Raw genomic sequence first — 17,532 nt, forward strand, 5'->3', positions numbered from 1 at the left:
CATTGTTCAACACTCGCCTATGAGTGAGAACATGTGGTGTTTGGTTTTCTGTTCTTGTGTCAGTTTGCTGAGAATGATGGTTTCCAGATTCATCCATATCCCTACAAAGGACATGAACCTATCATTTTTAATGGCTGCACAGTATTCCATGGTGTGTATGTGCCACATTTTCTTTGTCCAGTCTATTGTTGATGGGCATTTGGGTTGGTTCCAGGTCTTTGCTATTGTAAACAGTGCTGCAATGAACATTCCTGTGCATATGTCTTTATAATAGAACAATTTATAATCCTTTGGGTATATACCCAGTAATGAGATTGCTGAGTCAAATGAAATTTCTATTTCTAGATCCTTGAGGACTTGCCACACTATCTTCCACAATGGTTGAACTAATTTACACTTCCACCAACAGTGTAAAAATGTTCCTATTTCTCCACATCCTCTCCAGCATCTGTTGTCTCCAGACTTTTTACTGATCGCCATTCTAACTGGTGTGAGATCGTATCTCAATGTAGTTTTGATTTGCATTTCTCTAATTAGACCAGTGATGATGAGCATTGTTTCATATGTTTGTTGGCCTCATATATGTTTTCTTTTGTAAAGTATCTGTTCATATTCTTCACCCACTTTTAAATGGGTTTGTTTTTTTCTTGTAAATCTGTTTTAGTTCTTTGTAGATTCCGGATATTAGCCCTTTGTCAGATGGGTAGATTGCAAAAATTTTTTCCCATTCTGTTGGTTGCCAGTTCACTCTAATGATTGTTTCTTTTGCTGCACAGAAGCTCTGAAGTTTAATTAGATCCCATTTGTCTATTTTGGCTTTTGTTGCCATTGCTTCTGGTGTTTTAGTCATGAAGTCCTTGCCTATGCCTATGTCCTGGATGGTTTTGCTTAGGTTTTCTTCTAGGGTTTTTATGGTGTTAGGTCTTATGTTTAAATCTTTAATACATCTGGAGTTAATTTCAGTGTAAGGTGACAGGAAGGGGTCCAATTTCTGCTTTCTGCACATTGCTAGCCAGTTTTCCCAACACCATTTGTTAAACAGGGAATCCTTTCCCCATTGCTTGTTTTTGTCAGGTTTGTCAAAGATCAGATGGTTGGAGATGTGTGGTGTTGCTTCTGAGGCCTCTGCTCTGTTCCATTGGTCTATGTCTCTGTTTTGGTACCAGTACTATGCTGTTTTGATTACTGTAGCCTTGTAGTGTATATTTTTTAGCTTTATTGAGGTGTAATTGACAAATAATCATATCTATCAAGGTATACAACTTGATGATTTGATATATGTGTACATTGTGTAATGATTACCACAGTCAATCAACATATCCATCATCTCAAATAGTTACTCTTTTTTGTGTGTGTGGTGAGGACACTTAAGATCTGCTCTCTTGTGCTCGCTTCGGCAGCACATATACTAAAATTGGAACAATACAGAGAAGATTAGCATGGCCCCTGCGCAAGGATGACACGCAAATTCATGAAGCGTTCCATATTAAAAAAAAAAAAAAAAGATCTGCTCTCTCAGCAAATTCCAAGTACCAATACAGCAGTATAGTTACCATGTTGTATATTAGATTCCCTAGAACTTATTCATCTTATAACTGAAACTTAGTACCCTTTGACCAGTATCTCCTCATTTCCCTCAAATCCCAGCCCCTGGTAACCACCATTCTAACCTCTGCCTCTAAGAGTTTGACTTCTTTAGATTCCACGTAAGAGTGAGATCATGTAGTATTTGTCTTTCTGTGTCTGGCTCATTTCACTTAAGAAAATGTTCTCTAGGTTCATCCATGTAGGCACCAATGGCAGGCTTCCTTCCTTTTTATGGCTGGGTAATATTCCTGTGTGTGTGTGTGTGTGTGTGTGTGTGTGTGTTTGTGTGTGTGTGTGTGTATTCCACAATTTCTTTATCCATTTGTGGAGGGACACTTAGTTGTTTCTACATCTTAGCTATTGTGCATACCACTGCATATTCTTTTTTTTTGAGACAGACTTATTCTTTCGCTCAGGCTGGAGTGCAGTAGAGTGATCTTGGATCACTGCAACTTCTGCCTCCCAGGTTCAAGCAATTCTCGTGCTTTAGCCACCTGAGTAGCTGGGTTTACAGGGGTGAGCCACCATGCCTGGCTAATTTTTGTATTTTTAGTAGAGATAGGGCTTCGCCATCTTGGCCAGGCTGGTCTCGAACTTCTGGGCTCAAGTAATCTGCCTGCCTTGGCCTCCCAAAATGTTGGGGTTACAGGGGTGAGCCACCATGCCTGGCTGCATAGTCTTTTTATTTATAAAGTCACAATGTCATTCTTGCAGCAGTAAGCACTGATCTCGGTAGTAGGGCTAGAGATTGAGCATTTGTGTTTAGGGAAATAAATTAGTTTCTTACATTTTATTTATTATTATTATTCTGTTTTGAAGATCGAGTTTCGTTCTTGTTGCCCAGGCTGGAGTGCAATGGCACAGTCTTGGCTCACTGCAGCCTCTGACCCCTGAGTTCAAGCAATTCTCCTGCCTCAGCCTCCTGAGTAGTTGGGGATTACAGGCATGCGTCACTATGCCTGGCTAATTTGATATTATTAGTAGAGACAGGATTTCTCCATATTGGTCAGGCTGGTCTTGAACTCCCGACCTCAGGTGATCTGCCTGCCTCAGCCTCCCAAAGTGCTGAGATTGCAGGCATGAGCCACCACACCTGACCTTTATTTTTGAAACAAAGTCTTGCTCTGTTGCCCAGGCTGGAGTACAGTGGTATGATCTCAGCTGACTGCAACCTTTGCCTCCTGGGTTTAATAATTCTCTTGCCTCAGCCTTCTGAGTAGCTGGGACTATAGGAATGCACCACCACACCTGGCTAATTTTTGTATTTTTAGTAGACATGGGGTCCTGCCATATTGTCCAGGTTGGTCTTGAACTCCTGACCTCAAGTGATCCACCTGTTTTGACCTCCTAGAGTGTGGGATTACAGGCATGAGCCACTGCACTACCTTTTGTTTATTTATTTATTTATTTATTTATTTTAAAGATGTGGTTTCACCATGACTGCCAGGCTGGTCTTGAACTCCTGACCTCAGGTGATCCACCCACCTCGGCCTCCCAAAGTGCTAGGATTACAGGCGTGAGCCACCATGCCTGGCCAGCCCTTTGTTTTTTCATATACGCTTTAGATTAGTTTGTGAAGGTCCAGAACAAATTCTATTGGAAATTTGATTGGAATTGCATTGAATTGATAGATGAGCTCCGCCATGAAAAAAATAGCTCAAGAGACGTTTATAGAATAAACAAATGTCTGAGGCCTGGTGTGGTGGCTCATACTTGTAATCTCAGCACTTTGGGAGGCCAAGGCTGAAGGATGGCTTGATTATAGAAGTTCAAGACCAGCCTGGGCAATATAGTAAGACCACCACCTCCAGCTCCTCTTGAGAAAAAAAAAAAAAAAAATTTAGCCAGGCCTGGCAGCATGTGCTTCTAATCTCAGGTTCTCCAGAGGCTGAGGCAGGAGGGTCCCTTGAGGACAGGAGTTTGAAGCTGTAATGATCGAGCTACTACACTCCAGCTTGGGCAACACAGCCAGACCCTGTCTCAAAAAAAAAAAAAGAGAGAAATGTTTTTGATACATGTCTCCAAAGTGCATCTTATAAGTCAACATTTGATAATAGAAGTTAGTGAGTGAATGAATAAGGGCCAAAGATAACTAAGATTAGCCAGCATATTATATTATATATATATATATTTTTTTCTTTTCTATGTATTATATATTATATTAATTTATTTTTGAGATGAGTCTGTTGCCCAGGCTAGAGTGCAGTAGCTCAATCTTGGCTCACTTCAACCTCCATCTTCTGGATTCAAGCGATTCTCCTGCCTCAGCCTCCTGAGTAGCTGGGATTACAGGCATCTGCCACCACACCTAGCTAATTTTTCTTTTTCTTTCTCTTTTTTTGGAGACAAGAGTCTCACTCTGTTGTCCAGGCTGGAGTGCAGTGGCATGATCTCGGCTCACTGCAGCCTCCGCTTCCAGGGTTCAAGTGATTCTCCTGCCTCAGCCTCCTAAGTAGCTGGGATTACAGACGTACCACCACACCCAGCTAATTTTTGTATTATTAGTAGAGATGGGTTTCGCCATGTTGGCTAGACTGGTCTGTAACTCCTGACCTCCTGATCTGCCTGCCTCGGCCTCCCAAAGTGCTGGGATTACAGGCATGAGCCACTGCGCCTGGCCTGAGTTTCTTAAATTATTTCCTTAAAAATAATTGCTTGTAGTTACCCTTGTGGAGTGAATACAGTCCTCTGGTGTTGGAGAAGGGAGGCCTATTTTTGGGGGATAGTTTCACTAATGAACTTGAACACTAAATTTCAGCAAAGCCTCTCTTTTTTACCCCCCGCTTTTTTTTTTTTGAATAGTCTCATGCTGTTACCTAGGCTGGAGTGTGCAGTGGTGCGATCTTGGCTCACTGTAACCTCTGCCTCCGGGTTCAAGTGATTCTCTTGCCTCAGCCTCTTGAGTAACTGAAACTACAGGTGCATGCCATAATACCCAGCTAATTTTTGTATTTTTAATGGAGACCAAGTTTCACCATGTTGACCAGACTGGTCTCGAACTCCTGACCTCAGGTGATCCACTTGCCTTGGCCTCCCAAAGTGCTGGGATTATAGATGTGAGCCACCACACCTGGCCTCTCTAAAAAAAAAAAAAATTTTTTTTCTAAGATGGGGTCTCACTGTGTCTCTGAGGCTGGTGTGCAGTGACTCAATCTCAGCTCACTGCAACTTTTGCCTTCCAGGCTGAAGCAATCCTCCTACCTCAGCCTCCCAAGTACCAGGACAACAGGTACATGCCACCACACCTGATTGATTTTTGTATTTTTTGTATAGATGGGTTTTCGCTCAGGCTGGTCTCAAACTTCTGGGCTCAAGCGATCCTCCCACTTTGGCCTCCCACAGTGCTGGAGTTACAGGTGTGAGCCACTGTGCCCGACCACTTTTTATTTTGTGACCCATTGGTAGACAACAAAGCCTCTCTTTACTGAAAAAAATGCTGACTGGGCATGTTACGTCACATCTGTAATCTCAGCACTTTGGGGGGCCAAGGTGGGCAGATTGTTTGAGCCCAATAGTTGGAGACCAGCCTGAATAAATCACGAAACCTTGTCTTTACAACAAAAATTAGCCCACTCTGGAGGCTGAGATGGGAGCGTCGCTTGAACCCAGGAGGCTCCATCTCAAAAAAAAAAAAAAAAAAGTAGAAATGTAGCTCTCAAACTTGAGCTTTTGGCGGGGCGCAGTGGCTCATGCCTGTAATCCCAGCACTTTGGGAGGCTGAGGCAGGCAGATCATGAGGTCAAGAGATTGAGACCATTGTTGGCTAACATGGTGAAACCCTGTCTCTAAAAATACAAAAAAATTAGCTGGGTGTGGTGGCGCGGTGCCTATAATCCCCCCAAAAATACAAAAAACAAAAAATGTTAGCCAGGCATGGTGTCATGTGCCTCTGTAATCCCAGCTACTTGTGAGGCTGAGGCAGGAGAATCACTTGAACCCAGGAGGCAGAGGTTGCAGTGAGGCGGAGATTGCACTCCAGCCTGGTGACAGAGGGAGACTCTGTCTCAAACAAACAAACAAACAAACAAAAAACAAACTTGAGCCTTCAGGCAAATCACGTGTTATCTTAATAAAATGCACATTCCTGAGTCTTACCCCTAGAGTTGGTGGTTCAGTGGCCCACGGGGTAGACTCCAGGAATCTACATTTCTTTATTTATTAAAATTTTTTTAAATTTTTTTATTTTAATATTTTGGAGACAGAGTCTCACTCTGTCACCCAGGATGGAGTGCAGTGGCGCGATCTCGGCTCACTGCAACTTCTACCTCCCAGGTTCAAGCAATTCTCCTGCCTCAGCCTCACGAGTAGCTGGGATTACAGACGCATGTGACCCCATGCTTGGCTAATTTTTTTTTTTTATCATGTTGGTCAGACTGGTCTCGAGTTCCTGACCTCAAGTGGTCTGCCCACCTTGGCCTCCCAAAGTGCTGGGATTATAGGCGTGAGCCACCAAGCCTGGCCCGGGAATCTACATTTTAAAAAATGCTTAAAAATTTTCTTTTTTTTTTTTTTTGAAACAGGATTTTGCTCTGTTGCCCAGGCTAGAATGTAGTGACGTGATCATGGCTTATTGCAGCCTTGACCTCCTAGGCTCAAGGGATCCTCCTACCTCAGCATTTTGAGTAGCTGGTACTTATAGGTGTAGGCTGTCACTCCAGGCTAATGTTTACATTTTCTGTAGAGATGGGGGTCTCCCTTTCTTCCCCAGGCTGGTCTTGAACTCCTGGCCCCAAACAGTCCTCCCATTGTGGCTTCCCAAAGTGCTGGGATTACAGGTGTGAGTCACTGCTCCCAGCCAAGCACATATGTGTGTGTGTGTGTGTGTGTGTGTGTGTGTGTGTGTATATATATATTTTTTTTTTTAGATGGAGTCTTGTTCTGCAGCCCAGGCTAGAGTGCAGTGGTGCAATCTTAGCTCACTGCAACCTCCACCTCCTGGGTTCAAGCGATTCTCCTGTCTCAGCCTCCCAAGTAGCTGGTACTACAGGTGTGTACCTCCACGCCCAGCTAATTTTAATAGAGATGGCGTTTCACCATGTTGGCCAGGCTGGTCTGGAACTCCTGACCTCTAGAGATCTGCCTGCCTGGGCCTCCCTGAGTGTTGGGATTATAGGTGTGAGCCACCTCTCTTGGCTCAGGAATCTGCATTTTTGAAATGGCACCTAGGGTAATATTTTTTCAGATGTTGCTCTGATTATACTTTAGAAATACTAGATTAGGAAATGAAGGTTCCAAAGGGAAGAGCAATGGAATTATAAGTAAGGACTATTGTAGTGTTATTGTATGTATTGGTTTTTATTGGCTGTTCCTGATTCATAACTCCCACAGCTTCTGTTGTAATGTTGGGTATGTTACGCCTCAGGGGCAGGCCTCAGGAATCAGAATCTCTTTTTTGTGCCCTCCTTTTGCCTGCCCTAAGGCTGGATCTTGGTCTTTCCCCACCTCTCTGATTGTGGGTCTTAAGCCCCTCCCTAGAGTGAGTCCTGCCCTGTATACCGAGGGAAGGAATGCTGACGTCATGAAGCTTCCATAAAAACCCAAGAACCCAAGAGGACTGGGTTCACAGAGCCTCTGGATAGCTGAGCACTTGGAGATTCACGGAGTGTGGTGCACCTGGGGAAGTCCTGGAACCTTCATGCCCTTTCCCGTAACTCCTCCTGCACATCTGTTCATCAGTATCTTTTGCAATCTCCTTTATAAAAAGCCAGCAAACGTAAGTGTGTACCTGAGTTCTGAGAGTTGCTGCAGCAACTTAACTGAACCCAAAGAAGGGGTTGTGGGAACCCCAACTTGAAGCTGGTTGGTTGAAGTTCCAGAGGCCCGGACTTGTGACTGATGTTGTTGGGGGAAGTGAGGGATGCAGTCTTGGGGACTGGGCCCTCAACCCGTAGGATCTGACAACATCTCCAGGTGGTAGATGGTGTCGGGATTGTACTGGAGGACACCCACCTGGTGTCTGCTGGTTGGTGTGTGAGGAAAAAACCCACACACTTGGTCACAGAAATCTTCTGTGTTGATGATTGCTGTGACAGTATGAGAGCAGAGGGAAAACACTTTGAGAGTTTTTCCTGAAACAACTATAGATTATGAAAAGTATTAAGTCCAGCCTGTAATCCCAGCACTTTGGGAGGCCGAGGCGGGTGGATCTCCTGAGGTCAGGAGTTCAAGACCAGCCTGGCCAACATGGTGAAACCTCATCTCTTAAAAAAAAAAAAAAAGAAAAAGAAAATTACTAAGTCCAGAAAGAATCAAGAAAAGAGAGAAGAACAGGTAGGAGAAATAGAAAGCATAGAGGAAGATGGTCAATTTAAGTCCAAATATATAAAATATTAATTGCAAACAGAAAAAAATCAGTTATAAGTTGCATGGAGAAACAGTATAAAACATAAGTTGAAATTAAAAGAATGGGCCAGGGGCAGTGGCTCATGCCTATAATCCCAGCACTTTGGGAGGCTGAGGTGGGCAGATCACCTGAGGTCAGGAGTTCAAGACTAGCCTGGCCATCATGTTGAAACCCCATCTCCACTAAAAATACAAAAATTAGCTGGGCATGGTGGTGCAGGCCTGTAATCCCAGCTACTTGGGAGGTTGAGGCAGGAGAATTGCTTGAACCCGGAAGGCAGGGGTTGCAGTGAGCTGAGATCTGTGGGTTGGGCACAGTGGCTCGTGCCTATAACCCCAGAGCTTTGAGATGCTGAAGTGGGAGGATCACTTGAGCCCAACAGTTGGAGAAGAGCTGGAGCCCAGCCTGGGTAACCTAGCAAGACCCTGTCTCTACAAAAAATTAAAAAAAATTAGCCAAACTCAGTGACATGACCTGTAGTCCCAGCTACTTGGGGGGCTGTGGCGGAAGGATTGCTTGAACCCAGGAGTTTTAGGTTACAGTAAGCTATGATCATGGCACTGCACTCCAGCCTGGGCAACGGAATGAGACTCTATCTCTAAAATAAATAAATAAATAAATAAATAAAAATTAAAAAAAAACTGTGGCTATATTATGAGGCATGAGTCAAAGTAGACATTAAAGAAAATGAGCCAAGTGTGGTGGCTAACGCCTGTAATCCCACCACTTTGGGAGGCTGAGGCAGGTGGATTGCCTGAGGGTGGGAGTTTGAGACCAGCCTAGACAACATGGTGAAACCCCGTCTCTACTAAAAATACAAAAGTTGGCTGGGCATGGTGATGGCCACCTGTAATCCCAGCTACTCAGGAGGCTGAGGCAGGAGAATCACTTGAATCTGGGGGGCAGAGGTTGGAGTGAGCTGACATTGTGCCACTGCACTCCAGCCTGGGTGACAGAGCAAGACCCTGTTTCAAAAAAAATAAAATGAAGATAGGCTTGTTTGTAATAATAGTTTCCATACAAGGGAAACAGGCACAGAGCAGGGAGGTGACAGGTACGGACTCATTCCAGAGCAGAGGGATGAGGGTACAAGGCTTGCAAGGCTGGCACCTGCAGGTGGCTTGGTGGTGTGCTGCCGCTGTTGTGTGGCACCTCTCTCCTGGCAGTTGCAGTGGTGGTCAAGGACTTTAGTCTGATATAAAATGCTCAGGAATTGAAGGAGAGGCAGCCTGTTGGGTGTACTGGCTCCAAAGAACAACTGTGCAGCCACCTAGGGGACTGAGCACAAGTAGGGTAGGGAAAGGTCACATTGACCATGAGTCTGAGTTTGAGCAGATCAAATAAGCAGGTATGCATTAATCCCCTGACTGTAAAACACTCCACAGGACTGTGAGAGGGCAGAGTAGTGAGAGTTATGGTGTTTGTCCTCAAGGAGCCTCCATTCAAGACAAGAGATAGTCTTCTCTAACCAAAGTAAATGTTTTGAAAATCAACCAGACGTGGAGCGCTTACCTGGCTGCCCTGAGCAGCTGCCATTTTGGCTGTGGGCTGACCACTTTTGACCTGGGCATAGAAGGCTAATGATGCCCGTATGTGCGTGGTGGCATTGTGATAGACACAGTAGTGATGGCAAACATGCTCTTCGGCTTTGCTTCTAAAGTAACATTCTTCCTCCCTCCTGATTCCCTTTGCCCTCTTTGCTTTTTTTTTGAGACAGGGTCTGGCTGTCACCCAGGCTGGAGTGTAGTGGCACGATCTCAACTCACTGCAATCTCCTCCTCCCAGGCTCAAACCATCCTCCCACCTCTGCCTCTTGAGTAGCTGGGACCACAGGCACATGCCACAACACCTGGCTATTGTTTTGTATTTTTAGTAGGAACGGGTTTTGCCTTATTGCCCAGGCTGCTCTGGGACTCCTGGACTCGAGCTATCTGCCTACCTTGGTCTCCCAAAGAGCTGGGTTTACAGGTGTGAGCCACTGTGCTTGGCCTCTCTCTGCTTTTCTTGCCAGCATTTATATATTTATACCAGCTCCGATATTCTATACTGATATATCTGTGTAAGCTCCAAGTGGGCAAGACCTTTGTTTTGTTCAGTCTCTCCCCATGTCTAGAACAGTACCTGGCACTGTTGAAGGAACGACTTCGAGGATTGACTTGCCCCAGGTACTACGCTAAGGATTTTATGTACATTATTTCATTTAATCCCAACTACTTTTGAGGTAGGTATTATCCTATTTTACAAATGAAGAAACTAAGGCTTAGTGAGATTAACAAAATGACCCAAGGTCATACAATCTTAAGTGGTAGATCTGGGATTTGAACCTCATTTTAACTAACTATGAAACCCTTAACTGCTATTCTTTCTCAGCTTTCCTTTTTGCTACAGGATCTGGGAACATGGCCAGAAAGGCTCTTAAGCTTGCTTCGTGGACCAGCATGGCTCTTGCTGCCTCTGGCATCTACCTCTACAGTAACAAGTACTTGGACCCTAATGACTTTGGTGCTGTCAGAGTGGGCAGAGCAGTTGCTACGGTAGGTTTTTCTTGTTTGGGGGGTTGCAGAGAAGCTAGAGGATTACTTGCAGGTGTTCATACATGTAGCAGATAGATAGGCCTGTCATACATATGTGGAGATACTTGTGTATCCTTACATGTGCAAAGGCTCCATCTGCACAGGTGTACACATATGGATGTGTGTCCTCATATTTCTTTATTCCCATACACAAACTCTGTGATCTGAGATAGCATAGAATGGGACTGCCCTGGGTCTGTGATCTGAATGAAGCCTTTACATTTTAGGTTCTGTATCTTTTTTTTTTTTTTTTTTTGAGATGGAGTTTCGCTCTTGTTACCCAGGCTGGAGTGCAATGGCGTGATCTCGGCTCACTGCAACCTCCGCCTCCTGGGTTCAGGCAATTCTCCTGCCTCAGACTCCTGAGTAGCTGGGATTACAGGCATGCGCCACCATGCCCCGCTAATTTTTTGTATTTTTAGTAGAGACAGGGTTTCACCATGTTGACCAGGATGGTCTCGATCTCTTGACCTCGTGATCCACCTGCCTCAGCCTTCCAAAGTGCTGGGATTACAGGCGTGAGCCACCGCACCCAGCAGGTTCTGTATCTTATTTTAGTGACACACCAAGAGGAGCTGTGCTCTTCAGCAAATGCACTTGCAAGGAGGACTGTGCAGTTTTGATTAACTTTTACTAAAAAACTTGATCTCTTTCCAGTGAGCTAGGATGAATGGTTCCTGATGCAGGACTCATACCCAGAGGGTCTAAGCCTCAGAGAACTTTGGGGGATCCCTTCCAATCTCCAAACTGACAGAGAACCTCAGCTGCATATTTTGTGTTTAGAGGTTTTCTCCAGTGGCTCAACAGGAACATCATCCTGGTGTGATCATGTCCTCTTAACTGCTGACAGCAACTCTCCCAGACATTCCTATAGAACTGTCCCATTGGTGGGTTGATGGTCACTTGCCTCATGCTTGCTTTCCTCCTTTATCTGCTGCAGGAAGAGCTCATGCTTTCTTCCCCTTGATGTAGATTCAGTCAGATGCACAGTCCATTGTGGTTGTCATCTCACCATCTCCTTAATATCAGTGTTGCCGGGCACAGTGGCACGTGCCTGTAGTCCCAGCTACTCGGGAGGCTAAGGTGGGAGGATCGCTTGAGTCCAGGAGTTCTGGGCTGTAGTGTGCTATGCTGATTGGGTGTCCGCACTAAGTTCAGCATCAATATGGTGACCTCCTGGAAGCGGGGGACCGCCAGATTTCCTAAGGAGAGGTGAACTGGCCCAGGTGGGATACGAAGCAGGTCAAAACTCCTGTGCTGATTAGTAGTGGGCTTGCGCCTGTGAATAGCCACTGCACTCCAGCCTGGGCAACAAAGTGAGACCCTGTCTCTAAAAAAACAAAAGAAAAAAAAATACTCAGTGTTTGTTGTCAGGTGTCCTTTGAGCCCTGGCTCAGAGGAGAGGGCATTCATGTACCTGTCCTCAAGGCTGAGCTGAGTTATAGAACCAATACGGACAAATAGACTGATTATCCAATCAGGCTGCAGAATATGAAACAATTCCCAAGTGTTTACCGAATGCCTTTTTAGGGTCAAGCATTGTCTTATATGCTTTGAGGGGCAGAAGCAAACTGTCCCACTTAGACCCAGCTATGAAGTAGCTTCTGGTTGAGGAATGCCTATATGAATAGGTTAAAAAACAATCTAAATCCATGCATTGTGCCAAGATGGGTGATTTGATGCTGCTATGGTCGGACACCGGAGTGAGTGCTGTGGCCTGGGAGTCAGAATTGGTATCCTAGGGGTAGCAGGTTTTATGCATATATCTCAGTGCCTAAGATATAGAATAAATATTATTATAAATAAATATATATATATTTAATTTTTTTGTTTTTCGAGACAGGGTCTTGCTCTGTTGTCCAGGCTGGGGTGCAGTGGTGTGACATCAGCTTACTGCAACCTCTACCTCCTAGTCTCAAGAGATCCTCCCACCTCAGCTTCTTGAGTAGCTGGGACCACAGGTGCCTGACACCATACCTGGCCAATTTCTGTATTTTTTTTGTAGAGATAGGGTTTCACTATATTGCCTAGGATGGTCTCGAACTCCAAAGTGCTGGGATTATGGGCATGAGCCAATTGTGCCAGGCCAATTGTGTGTGTGTGCGCACGTGCGCGCGCGCGCACACACACACACACACACACACACACACATATGGTTGAGGAATGCCTACAGGAGTAGGTTAAAAAAACAATCCATTGCTTATAGCCATTACTGGAAAAAAAAAACCAAAACCAAAACAAAACAAAACAAAAATCCAAATGCATGCATTCAAATCCATATAGATAGATACATAGATATAGATGTACATATATATAAACATATATACACACACATTTATTTATTTATTTATTTATTTTTGAGACAGAGTTTCGCTCTTGTTACCCAGGCTGGAGTGCAATGGCGTGATCTCGGCTCACCGCAACCTCCGCTTCCTGGGTTCAGGCAATTCTCCTTCCTCAGCCTCCTGAGTAGCTGGGATTACAGGCACGTGCCACCATGCCCAGCTAATTTTTTGTATTTTTAGTAGAGACGGGGTTTCACTATGTTGACCAGGATGGTCTCAATCTCTTGACCTCGTGATCCACCCGCCTCGGCCTCCCAAAGTGCTGGGATTACAGGCGTGAGCCACTGCGCCCAGCCCCTATTTATTTTTTTGAGACAGAGTCTTGCTCTGTCACCGAGGCTGGAGTGCAGTGGCACAATCTTATCTCAACTCACTGCAACTTTTACCTCCTGGGTTCAAGTGAGCACATCTGGCTAATTTCCATATTTTTAATAGAAATGGGGTTTCACCATGTTGCCCAGTCTGGTCTTGAACTCCTGGCCTCAAGTGATCCACCTGCCTCGGCCTCCCAAAGTGCTGGGATTACAGGTGTGAGCCACCACGCCCGGACTGTAGACTAGTCAAGTGCCATAGTGAGAAGGGGGAAAGAGCAGATCAAGGAGTTTGATCTGTGACTAATTGTGAACAATCAGGTGAGATAACTCACTACCTTCAGGCCAGTGAGAAGCAGGTTTTAAATGGAATCTTAGAGATCTGAATAGCTGGAAAGGAGGGAGGAAAATATGAATCAGTGCCTTGTAAACCAGCCACAAGCTGTCTGTTTTTTAAAGGCCAGGGCTCTGGTCTGGATCATCCTTGAACACTACTCAGTGACTAGGTCTTACTTGTGGTTAGTGTTTAACAAGTATATGACTAATAGGATAAAGCTTTGTACAGTGCAAAGGGAGAAACTCTCTTAATATCAACTTTATAAATCCCCGAACTTCTAGAAGTTACTCAATTCTATAAAGGAATGTTTGGGGTAGATAATCCCCAAGGTGCTTCAATGTCTAAGATATCTTGGAGACTGGAACTCTCTGATTCACCCTGGATAAGGGGACACAGAATCAAGACTCATGCTATTAAGGCCAGGTGCATGGCTCACGCCTGTAATCCCAGCACTTTGGGAGGCTGAGGCAGGAGGATCACCTGAGGTCAGGAGACCAGCCAACATGGCAAAATCCCATCTCTACTAAAAATACAAAGATTAGCCAGGTGTGGTGGCGTGCACATGTAATCCCAGCTGAGGCCGAGGCAGGAGAATTGCTTCAACCTGGGAGGCAGAGGTGGCAGTGAGCTCGAGATTGTGCCAGTGCACTCCAGCTTGTGTGACAGAGCGAGACTCTGTCTAAAAAAAAAAAAAAAAAAAAGACTTATGCTATTAGAGCAGACATACATATAAAATAATGTTTATTTGTGATATGGAGAAGTGGGCTAAGTTTATGTAACAACGTTCATTCAACTAGCTTTGAGCATTTACTCCATGTTGCTGGCAGTGTAAAGGGTGCTGGGGTATAGTGATGGACAGGAGGGACAAGCTCCTGTGCTTCTAGAGCTCAGAGTTTAAGCTTTTAGGAAGAGACAGTTCATAAACAAGGAAACAAATGAGCAAGATAATGTTGGATGGTGGTTTGTTATGACAAATAATTGAATGTTTCTGGTAAGAGGGGCAATTTTAGAGTAGGCTTCTGCAGAGGTGGCATTTGCACAGAGTCCTGAATGATAGAAAGAAGCTAGCTAGAATAAGATCCAGGGCCTGGGCATCTTCGGGGTGGGACTGGCCACTCCCCCAGACATAGCAGTGTCAGAAGCCTGTACTGCAAGTTTTGGGCAGAGGAGTAGTATTTAATGTCCAGGTGCTAAGCTTTTCCCCACCGCCTTGGTTCACAGACAGCTGTCATCAGTTATGACTACCTCACTTCCCTGAAGAGTGTCCCCTATGGCTCAGAGGAGTACCTGCAGCTGAGATCTAAGGTAAGTAACCCATGGGACCCATCTGAACCAGGCCAGGACTGAATAACACTCAAACTCCTAAGCTTATGCCATCCTCCTACCTCAGCCTCCCAAAGTGCTAGGATTACAGGCGTGAGCCACTGTGCCCGGCCTAGGATTGGATAAATCCTGAAGCAGCTGTCTAGCCATGAAGCTTCCTATGTACAGCTGGAGTTGGGCAGAGGGCAGTGTAGGAGATTAAGGCTGGGGCCATTGGCCACTGAGGGTTTGGAAGGAAGAAGGGGAGGACCACTTCCTCCTTCACGTAGAGGTTTCAGTACTTCTGAGTGGGGCTGTCAGATCATCATCAAGCTGGATCCCATGGTACTGAGGTTATTAATCTGTGAGGTGCTGCGGGGGAGGCCAGTGTGTGTTTCTGGGGAGTACAGGTGTCTGGGATGACTCAGGAGGAATGTAGGCTCTGTCCCAGAGATAGCTGGCTTCTCAACTGTTTTGCCAGGCAAAACCCAACTGAAAGAGGTGAATTGCTTTCCTATCCTTGAGGGCTACTCTGGGGGCTCTTGTAGGCCTCTGAGTAGAGCTGTCAACCCCAAACTCTCTCCTGTCACTTGGAATAGGGTAGTTGATGTGGATACATGTTTAGATATCCCAGAGACTTGGGGGATCAAACAAAAGGGCAGTTTTTTGTGGCTGTAGGTTGAGTTTGAGGTCAAGTGTAGATACCTTTGGCTACTCCAGAGAGAGATTTGTGATAGATGGGCATGTCTGTGCTCAGGCAGTCCCCTCAGCCAGGAATGCCCTTTGCCCCTTAGAAAATTCCTCATCATCCTTCCGGACTCAGTTCAAGCTCTCCTCTGTGGTGCTTTTCTTCTCAGTTTTCCTAGGTGGATGGAATAATTAATTTCTAAATTTTTGTTGAACCTTTTTATTATGGCAATTTCAACCATCCACAAGTGTAGAGAGAACAGTAGAATGAACTCTGGTCGTTTAGCTTCAGAAATTATCAACCTCTTGCCCATCTTGTTAGTCATCTTCCCCCCTTTATTTATTTATTCTTTTATTTATTTATTTATTGAGCTGGAGTCTCACTCTGTTGCCCAGGTTGGAGTGCAATGGCATGATCTCGGCTCATTGCACTCTCTGCCTCCCAGGTTCAAGCAATTCTCCTGCCTCAGCCTTCCAAGTGGCTGGGATTACAGGTGTACACCACCACACCTAGCTAATTTTTGTATTTTTCATAGAGATGGGGTTTTAGCATGTTGTCCAGGCTGTTCTCTAATTCCTGACTTCAGGTAAGCCACCCGTTTTGGCCTCCCAAAGTGCTGCGATTACAGGTGTGAGCCACTGTGCCAGGCCTGTTTCATTTATTTTTTATTCATTTGCTTATTTATTTATTTATTTTTGAGACAGAGTCTCACTCTGTGGCCCAGGCTGGAGGGAAGTGGTGTAATCTTGGCTCACTGCAACCTCTGCCTCTGGGGTTTAAACAATTCTCCTGCCTCAGTCTCACAAGTAGCTGGAATTACAGGTGCAGGCCACCACACCTGGCTAAGTTTTGTATTTTTAGTAGAGACAAGGTTCCACCATGATGGCCAGGCCAGTCTTGAACTCCTGGTCTCAAGTGATCCACCTGCCTCAACCTCCCAAAGTGCTGGGACTTCAGGAGTGAGTCACCATGCCTGGCCTCATTCACTTAATTTTTTTTTCCTAAATATTTAAATGCAAATCTCAGGCATCACATTGTTTTATCAGTAAATAGTATATATCTCAAATAGATAAGGACCTTTAAAAAAATTCAACCAGAAGACCATGATCACTAACAAAACTGACAGTTCCTTAATAATCTCTAATAGATAGTCTATGTTCAATTTCCCTTGTCCTCAAAATGTCTTTTTTTTTTTTTTTTGAGATGGAGTTTTGCTCTGTTGCCCAGGTTGGAGTGCCACCAGTGATGTGATCTTGGCTCACTGCAACCTCTATCTCTGGGGTTCAAGCAGTTCTCCTCCCTCAGCCTCCCTATTAGCTGGGATTACAGGTGCATACCACCGTGCCCAGGTAATTTTTGTATTTTTAGTAGAGACTGGGTTTCATTGTATTGGTGAGGCTGGTCTCAAACTCCTGATCTCAAGTGATCTGCCCACCTTGGCCTTCCAAAGTGCTGGGATTACAAGTGCGAGCCACCATACCTGGCCCCAAAATGTCTTTTTATAGTTAGTTTGCTCAAATCTGGATCAAAATATCCAAATAAGGTAGATATATTAAGGTTGACATTTTCTACATCTTTAAAAATCGATAACATTTCCTCTGTCTCCCTCTTTCTTGAGTTACTTGTTTGTTGAAGAAACCAGATAATTTATTCTGTAGAATTTTCTACATTCAGGATTTGGCTGATTCCATCTTCAAAGTATTATTTAATGGGAAATAAATTCAAATGGTACATCATTCAAAATATACAATATTTGAAACATACAAAATGACCTTCCTACCCTTGTTCCTCAGGTACCCAATTTTCTTGCCTGGAGATGGTTATTATTTCTTGTGCATTCTTCCAGAGACGTCTTCCTATTTGAATTTAATCACTTTATCTTTGTTCTTGCCACAGACAATAGTTGGTTACATGTCTTTCTTTTTGGACTATCTGTTCCTTTAGATCAGGGATTGAGTATTTGTTTTTTTCAATCTTCTATCTCCAGCCATGATGCATGCATAGGCCTGCATTGATTTAATGTCTGTTTCAATGCCAGCCTGTACC

General features: G+C 44.7%; 1 protein-coding gene and 1 non-coding gene across 4 annotated transcripts in view; both read left to right on the forward strand.

Moving 5' to 3' along the window:
- Positions 1-17,532, forward strand: part of ADCK1 (aarF domain containing kinase 1) — a 154,541-nt gene that overhangs the window by 18,441 nt on the left and 118,568 nt on the right. For 2 of the 3 annotated variants that reach the window (XM_012476899.2, XM_012476904.3), the window contains exons 2-3: positions 10,319-10,464; positions 14,718-14,801. In XM_012476899.2, the coding sequence (XP_012332322.1) occupies positions 10,330-10,464; positions 14,718-14,801 (219 nt within the window). In that variant the 5' untranslated portion in view covers positions 10,319-10,329. Of the gene's footprint in view, positions 1-10,043; positions 10,096-10,318; positions 10,465-14,717; positions 14,802-17,532 lie in introns of all 3 variants that reach the window. The other variant, XM_012476902.3, reaches the window with a different exon arrangement.
- On the forward strand, positions 1,385-1,491 carry LOC135274339 (U6 spliceosomal RNA). The gene has a single exon (XR_010342183.1). It is a non-coding gene; the product is annotated as a U6 spliceosomal RNA (small nuclear RNA).

The sequence above is a fragment of the Aotus nancymaae genome, unplaced genomic scaffold (genome assembly GCF_030222135.1).
Source record: "Aotus nancymaae isolate 86718 unplaced genomic scaffold, 86718_ANA_hifiasm-v0.15.2.pri h1tg000011l, whole genome shotgun sequence".
Lineage (NCBI taxonomy): Eukaryota > Metazoa > Chordata > Mammalia > Primates > Aotidae > Aotus > Aotus nancymaae.